An 8,668-nucleotide genomic window follows, 5' to 3' on the forward strand; every position below is an offset into this window, starting at 1 on the left:
ACACCCTAAACTCTGTGAATCCATCCTCTTCCCATCAAGAAGTTGTAGGATGTATGAATTTCCACGACCATAAAACTCTCCGTCAAAACTCTCTCAGCAGCTTGTACTGTCAATTCCACTATTCCAATGGGCTCCACCCGCTTCCTATCAAATCCTAGCAATGGATTTCCTGTGGGTTTAAGTTTCTAGGGTTCGATCTCAAGCCGGTCGAACGTCACTCTGGGCATGACGTTTGCACTGCTTCCTGGATCAATCAGAACTCTCTGTACCAGGCATTCTACAACTGTTAGATTGACGACCAGTGGATCTTCATGAGGAACCTGAATGCGTAGCAGGATTGTTCTGTCAAACTTTATCTATGCAGATGCATTCTGTTGGTGCAAAGTATGTACGCTGCCAATCTTTCTCTTCAACTAGGCCTAGCGTAATCGCGTTCTGAGCAACTCCTCTGACTCCATTGTCTGTTCAGGTTGGACATGAATTACATTTATAATCCGAACGGGGCAGAGTGTTGTGGTGGTTTGATCTCTGATTTCTTTTGATCTGTATAGCCGGTCGATTTTGCTTTTGCGCTGGACCTTGAACATATCCTACAAATTCCCCCTTTGCGATCAGCATCTCCACTTGTCTCCTTAGGTTCCTTTGTTCTCTTAATATAGCCTTGCCATGGTGACTCGGAGTGGAGTAACCAACTCCTCCTCTCAGGACTTTTTCTCTGCCTTCCAGGAGGTCTGACGTTGCAGCTGAGCTTATTTTTGCCGGATCTTGGTTTTGGACTTCTCTTCTGTTAAAATAATTGACATCTTCCTTGAATTAGTTGCTTCTTCTTCTTCAAGACGAACAAAACCATCAGCTCTCTCGTTCGGCTCGTCGATGGTCTTCGGTGTATTGACCACCAAGCTTGTGTGGAACGGTGTCCCCCGGTTTATTACAAGTTTAAATGCTTGACATTCTATTACCATGCTTTTAATAAGGTTGAACCGGGTGAGGAAAGCTTGGAGTCGTTCATCTTCGTGATGTCTCATTGTGAAAAGGCTTGATACATCCTTAGCCAGACGTTTATTCCCATAATACTGGCTTATGAACTTGTCACACAAGTCCTGGAAACTAGCTATTGAGCCCTGAGCCAGATTCTTGAACCAATTGAGGGCTGGTCTAGCCAAACTTGTAGGGAAGCAATTGCACATCAAATGATCATTGTTAGTATTCAGAGCCATTTTCAACTAAACGTGGTAGATGTGGTCTATTGGGTCGGTTGTTCCATTAAACAGAATGAAGATTGGCATGGAAAACTTCTTCGGATTCGGCGCTTTCAGAATTTCATCAGTGAACGGAGATGCAACCGTCCTTGCTAATGAGCGCAATGCTTCTTCTCCCTTGAAAACCATGGCGGAACTCCCCGATCGGCAGATCTCCTTTCTGAACTGTGGTAGTCAAATGTTGCCATTGAAGGCCGATAGGGTGGATCAAACGATCTGTCCTTTGCAAACTCACTCTGCCACGGTGATGTAACCCTATGATCGCATGCCGGCACTTCCTCTCTTATGATCCATTCGCGATGTGGCTCCAAATGAATAGATCCTTCTCAATCCTCTACTTGACAGACATTTGGAGGTAGATCATCTACTATAACTTCATCACAATGTGGATCGATGCGATTAACACCTTCTGGATCACCTTGACGAACAGCATGGGATGGTAAGACTCCCTCTTATTCCGGAGGTGGCCTCAGAATTGTAGGAGCCTCACGATGCTCCATTCTAGTGCACAACTCTGCATTTTGTTTTCTCAAGGCTTCGATCATGTTCATTAACTCATCGAGCTTCGTCTGCTGGCCGTTCTCCAAAGGATTTGAGCTCTCCTCTCCGATCATCATTTCTGATCGGAGCAAAGTCATTAACCGCAGATTTCTTGATCAGATTGGAACTTTGCTAACGCACACGCACCAGATCTAGCCTCAAACTTGTTGAATTCTTTTCGCTACTGGCCAGATTCAAATTATTCCAGCTACAAGCTTGCCAAATTCAGCAATCTCAACAAATCACAACTACATAGCTCGCCGGATCAATCACAGATCAGATCTGCGTTGATCAGATGCCAACCTCTCAAAATCAACTGGAACCAAGATTCATCAAGACAGATCGCATTTCTATCAACCTTGATTCAGCTTTCAGAGATTAATCGTCTTCTTCACAAAGTGCTTTTAATCGAATCGATCTGGACCAACACCAATCAATCCTCTTTGTTCTTCCCACAGATAGCGTCAATTGAAAGTACAAAGAATTTTCCCCAATTGTAGAGAGAGAAACTTTACACTCCCAATAATTTTTTCTAACCTCTTTTCCCTCTTAATTCCCTCTATTTATAGACGGTTACAACCACTTAGACGGTTATAACCACTCCTGGGCTGGACCTATCTTCTTCTCTTTTGTTTGGGCTCAATTTCTTTCATCATAATATGGGCTTCCGTAATGAACTCTCGGATCTGGGCCCATTCGGCATGGACTTGCTCCATCCTGGCTATCCATACCTAACCTGTTCTTAGCAATACGAATCATACCAAGCCCGAATCATTTTTGGTATCTTCAGCAATATTAGTGAGAATCAATTTTCCTTATGTGGGAAATCAATGGCGCCTAAGAGAAAACAAGAATGGAAAGTCATCCATTAATTCCATAATAGCTGGTAGAGAATTACCTTTTAAGATTGCTTCGAATCTTCAAAGATTTTACTAGCAAATTTTCCTCCTGTGATCTTCCCAAATCTTGCTTAATCTACTCCTGAAATCTCTCATAATTCTTATACCTTGCAGTCTTTCTTCTCTTTATAAACGTTGTATAGTTATGTACAAAGATATAGAAAAATATATACTATAATTTGCTCTTACAACATAGAGCTCCTTTTCTTCATGGTATCAAAGCCATACAGTTGAATTGATTCAACCAAACCTATCACTTATTATTTGTTAAACTACTAATCTATTTCATTCAATATTATGGAGTCAACAACATCGCAAAAGTACCCATATCCTGTGGGACTAAATGTTGCGAATTTTGTTTCATTAAGGCTCAGTCATTCAAATTATTTGTTGTGGAAGACGCAACTGAGTGCTTTAATTGAAAGCCAAGATTTACAAGGCTTTCTTGATGGTGAGATTCCTATGCCCAATGAGTTTGCAACAATCCGTGAAGGCATTGCTACAATGGAAGTCTTGAATTCATACTTCACTAATTGAAGACAATCAGACAGCCTCCTGCGTGGCTGGATAACGAGCACATTGTCATAAGAAATACTCTCTGTTGTCGTTGGATTGGAAACTTTTGCCAGTGCTTGGAAAGCTCTTGAAGATGCATTTGCCCAGGATTCGCAAGAGAAAGAATTTCAACTTATGCAAGAACTAAGTCTCATTCGAAAAGGTATGGATACTCTACAAGACTATATAAGAAAATTTAAAGTTATTTGCAATGATTTGTCTGCTATTGGAAAACCAGCTCCAGACAAGAATAAGGTATTTTGGCTATTATAAGGACTTGGTCACGGCTATGAATCTTTTGCCACCACTATGTTAAAGCCACCTGTTCCCTCTTATAAGGATATTGTCCCTTTACTTCAAAGTTATGAGGCACGTCTCCGTCTTCATGGAAATGGGGATCAACAGCAAGGACAACCACACATGGCCTATATCGCTTAACATTAAGGTGGACGTGAACGTGGACGTGGATGCTTCCAGAATAAATTCAACTCAAAGGGACGTGGTTTTATTCAAGGTGACTGCTTCAACAATACTCGACATGGCCTAAAACAATTTCCTTCAGAAAACTCTCAACAAACTGATGGCCACGATTAAGGAAGCAGGCTAAAGGCACACCGATCTAGAGGCACTAATCACGTACTAGCTTGTCAAATATGTGCCAAGAAAAATCACACTGCTCTAAATTGCTGGAATTGATTCAATTATGCATTTCAATCAGAAGACATTCCACAAGCCTTTGCTACCCTCAAGATCACAGAGAATCAAGACAACGAGTGGTAACCTGATACTGATGCAACATCACACATGACTGGAAATTCAGGTAAACTTGTTAATTTAAAATCATATAGAGGTAATGATGGTATCATGGTAGGAAATGGTGAGATGCTATCTATTACACATATTGGTGAAATTGTGATCGACACAACCCCATCACCAATTCATTTAAAAAGTGTGTTACTTGTTCTTGATATCAAGAAAGATTTATAATCTCTTAGCCAGCTCACTTCAGAATTTCCTTACATTGTTGAATTCTCTTCTACTGGTTACATGATTAAGGATAGGAGCACGGGTCAGGTAGTAGCCAAAGAGAGTAGAAGGGGAGATCTATATGCTCTTGATGTAACAAATATGGTTTTTTTTTTCTCAAATAGACAAATGAAAACTTCTGAAGATCGATGGCATCAAAGACTTGGTCATCCCAATCAAAGAATAATTCAGCAACTCTCTAATAATAAGTTAATTTGCTTTACATCTAGAAATAAAGTTTAATCTGTTTGCCAGAGTTATCAAATGGGAAAAGCACGCAGAATTCCATTTCTTCTTTTAAAAAATATATGTAATGAACCTTTTGTGAAAATTCATGCAGACTTATGGGTACCCTCCCGGGTTTATTCTACTCAAAACTTCAAGTGTTATGTGAACTTTATTGATGATTGCACTAGATTTACATGGATATATCCCACGAAGCAAAAATTAGATTTTTTGAAGTGTTTTATTCATTTTTATAAATATGTGGAATGCCAATTTGGACAAAAAATAAAAAAAAAAAAATTCAGTTTGATGGTGGAGGATAATACGATTCAAATGAGTTCTATAAACTTCTTGGAAGTTTGGGAATTCAAGATCAAAGTCATGCCTATATACTCCTGACCAAAATGGAGTTGCAGAAAGGAACCATAAGCATATCAAGGAACTTGGATTAACTATGATGATACATGCCAATATACCTAAATGTTATTGGATTGATTGTTTTACAGCAGTTGTGTTCTTAATAAATCGGTTGCCTTCTTCTATGTTAAATATGGATTCTCATATGTAAGGCTTTTTGGAAAACAAGCAGATTACTCTATGTTAAAAGTTCTTGGCTGTAAGTGTTTTCTTTACCTAGCTTGGTGCTACTGCAAAGGATAAACTAGATCCGAAATCCTTACCGTGTGTCTTTTTGGGCTATAACAACAAATATAAAGGCTATCGGTGCTTGTATTCTTTGACGGAACGAATATATATTTCCCGTCATGTAATTTTTGATGAAGCAACATTTCCATTTTCTAATACACCGTCACTATACCAAAAACAATCAAGTTGAAAGGGAGCTAGGAGTTTTTCAAATTCATCCTTAATACATCAAATGATCATATAAAATCCAAGACTAACTCTTTATCTCTTGATGAAATAGGTTTGTCTAAAAGGAGTCATTTCTTACATGATCCAAGGACTTCTTGACCCATTGTTGCTGGTAATACTCCACCAGAGGCCTTAAGTCAACCAAGTGAAGATGAAGGTGGTGCACTTAATTCTAAATCATTGAATGATCAGGCTGACCTGCTTGAATTGGCCAATTCTAGTAATCTCTTACCATCAGTACATGTTCATACTACAAATATTATTGACGATGAGCTCTAAGCCTCTTTTCAAAATGAATTGAGAACCAGTGGAAGTGATCGCATGGTGACACGTTCAATGAAAGGAATTATCAAACCGAATCTAAGGTTTACCAACCTACATGTTAACAATTCTTCTATAATTCCAAGGGAGCCAAAATCAGTAAAGTCAGCACTTCAACATCCTGGTTGGGTTGTTGTCATGCGTGACAAAATTACAGCTTTTGCAGATAATCTTACATCGTTCCTCGACATAATAATATGAATATTGTTTGGTTTAAATGGGTTTTCAAAACCAAATTGAAAGCTGATGGTTCTCTTGAGCATTTAAAATCTCGTTTGGTTGCAAAAGGATTCAATCAAGTTAAAGGTTGGATTTTTCGGAAACTTTTTCCCCTGTTATCAGACATGGGAGTATTAGAATTATCATTTCAGTTGCTACTATTAAGAAATATGAGATTCGACAAGTTAATATGAAGAATGCATTATCTGGCTTTCTGAAAGAATCTGTGTACATGGAGCAACTGCCTGGATTTATTGATCCAATAATCCCTTCTCATGTTTGTAAATTAAATAAGGCAATCTATGGTCTTAAACAAGCCCCGAGAGCTTGGTTTGATAGGCTCGGCTCATATTTTCTTAGTGAAGTGTTCTTCTGCAGCATTGCTGACCCCTCTCTCTTTATTTTGCACTCAACCAAAGGTGCACTTATTTTGTTATTATATATTGATGATATGATTTTAACTAGTGATAGTCCATGTCTTTTGGACTAGTTTGTTTCATGTTTGAGCTGTGAATTTGTTATCAAAGACCTGGGAAAACTTTATTATTTTCTTGGAGTAGAAGTATCTTCAACAGGCAATGGTATTTTTCTCTGCCAATCAAAGTATGCTCGAGAACTACTAGAGCGTTCTCAAGTAAAAGATTGTAAATCCATTTCAACAACCATGGCAGCAAAGGTATCTATTTCTACATCCGAGGATTCACCATACCAAGATCCCACACATTATAGAAACATCGTGGGCGCTTTACAGTACTGTACTTTTACAAGACCTGATTTAAGTTACAGTATTAATTTTTTGTGCCAATACATGCATGCACCTACTGTGAGATATTACCAGATTGTAAAGCGTATTTTGCATTATATGAGTGGAACACTAGACTATGGGATGTGGATTCTTGCCAATAGCTCTTTAGACTTGTATGCTTTTTCTGATGCCGATTAGGCGAGTTATCCTCTAACTCGTCGTTCAACAACAGAAGTTTATACTTTTCTTGGAAGCAATTGTATTTCCTGGTCTACTAAGAAGCAGACTACAGTTGCTTGATCAAGTGCTGAAGTTGAATACAGGTCAATGACATCTATCGCAGCTGAGTTAACTTGGTTAACATTTGTGCTTTGTGATATAGGTGTCACACTTTCTCGACCTCCAATTTTACATTGTGAAAATCTCAGTGCTTTTTATATGTCAGTGAATCCAGTCTTTTATGGTAGCTAGACTAAACATATTAAACTAGACTATCATTATGTGCGAGAAAAAGTTGCACGTGGAACATTGCTCACAAAGTTTGTGCCATCGGATCATTAACTTGCTGACATATTCACTAAACCATTGGCTCGGAAGGTGTTCTATGATCTCAAAGTCAAATTGGGCCTTTGTTTGCACCCACAGCCCATTTTGAGGGGGGTGAAAAGGAAGATATCAAAAAGATATGTTTGCGGAATGATTAAACATGTGCAAAATTAATGAGAATCAATTTTGCTTATGTGGAAAATCAATGGTGCCCAAGAGAAAACAAGAATGTAAAGTCTTCCATTAATTCCATAATAGCTGGTAGAGAATTACCTTTTAAGATTGCTCTAAATCTTTAGAGATTTTACTAGCAAATTTTCCTCCTGTGATCTTCCCAAATCTTGTTTAATTTATTCCTGAAATCTCTCCTAATTCTTATACCTTGTAGTCTTTCTTCTCTTTATAAACGTTGTATAGTTATGTACAAAGATATAGAAAAATATATACTATAATTTTCTCTTACAACATCTTATTACAGAGCTCCTTTTCTTCAATAAAAACATTGTTTCAAAAGACTCAGTCTTGCAATAACCTGATCACGGAAGATCAACATATTTCTATCAAACATGTGAATCTAAATCCATATAATGAGTCGATACTTTTGTTAAAAACCATCATGATTCACATCTGTCAAAACTCTCAGAATTTTCTTAAGTTTTTCAAAAGCCATAAACAATTATTTAGGTTATCACATTTAAATTAAGTTAGCATTAATTGTTTTATGCATATCTCACATTTAACACAACGATCTGAGTCTAGATTTTCACAGTTGATCCAATATTATTCTTTACATTTCTACATACTCGCATTTAGATTCTCAGAATATATTCTAGCAGCCCCCTCAAAGTCAAGGTAGGTTATATAAAGACATCTTAAGTTTTGAAGACAATCATTTCACCCTGATTACAAGTTTACCTATTTACCTCCCATCTAGGTTTATTACATATTACAAATTATCATATATGAGTACACCTACCATATTAATATATATAGGTTACTTGTTCATCACTCACCTACCCCAAACATTTTCTTATATATAGGACCTTTATGTAACATCTCATACACATCAATATAATATACAATTGCTCTTACCCTTCTTTGTAACATGGTATCAAGCTTTTCGATAACTGGTAAACAATTTATTAGGTTATCGTAGTCACCGCCGGGGATGGCACTATTAGCCTCATCCCCGGCGGCGGATTCCGCACTCCAAACCGCGTCACCATAAGCTTCAAGTGGTAATCCCACACTTCCATGCACCTTCATGCGCACTAGTGGCAATCCTACACCTCAACGTGTCGGATTAGCTTCGTCACTGCGTCACCATGTGCCATAAGTGGTCATCATGTGCTCATACGCGTCTTCAACATGGTGAATCTTTAAAAATTCACTAACGAGCTAGTGGCCTAACAGTATCAGTCTCTTACTTCCTAAAGGGATGTCAGGGGTTCAAGTCTCAA

The 8,668-nt window shown here is 38.2% G+C and overlaps 1 protein-coding gene across 1 annotated transcript; it reads right to left on the minus strand.

The window, feature by feature from the left end:
- Positions 1 to 749: 749 nt before the first annotated feature.
- On the minus strand, positions 750 to 1,217 carry LOC132272669 (uncharacterized). The gene has a single exon (XM_059773770.1). It carries the CDS (start codon positions 1,215 to 1,217, stop codon positions 750 to 752), a length of 468 nt encoding a protein of 155 aa, XP_059629753.1.
- Between the last annotated feature and the right edge of the window lie 7,451 nt (positions 1,218 to 8,668).

Source organism: Cornus florida, unplaced genomic scaffold, assembly GCF_030987335.1.
Source record: "Cornus florida cultivar Cherokee Brave unplaced genomic scaffold, ASM3098733v1 CherokeeBrave_3.0.0_Hap2_Chr09, whole genome shotgun sequence".
Taxonomy (NCBI): Eukaryota; Viridiplantae; Streptophyta; class Magnoliopsida; order Cornales; family Cornaceae; genus Cornus; species Cornus florida.

Excerpts from the sequence above, each read along its gene's own strand:
- LOC132272669 (XM_059773770.1), bottom strand. The coding sequence starts at position 1,217 with ATGGCTCTGAATACTAACAATGATCATTTGATGTGCAATTGCTTCCCT.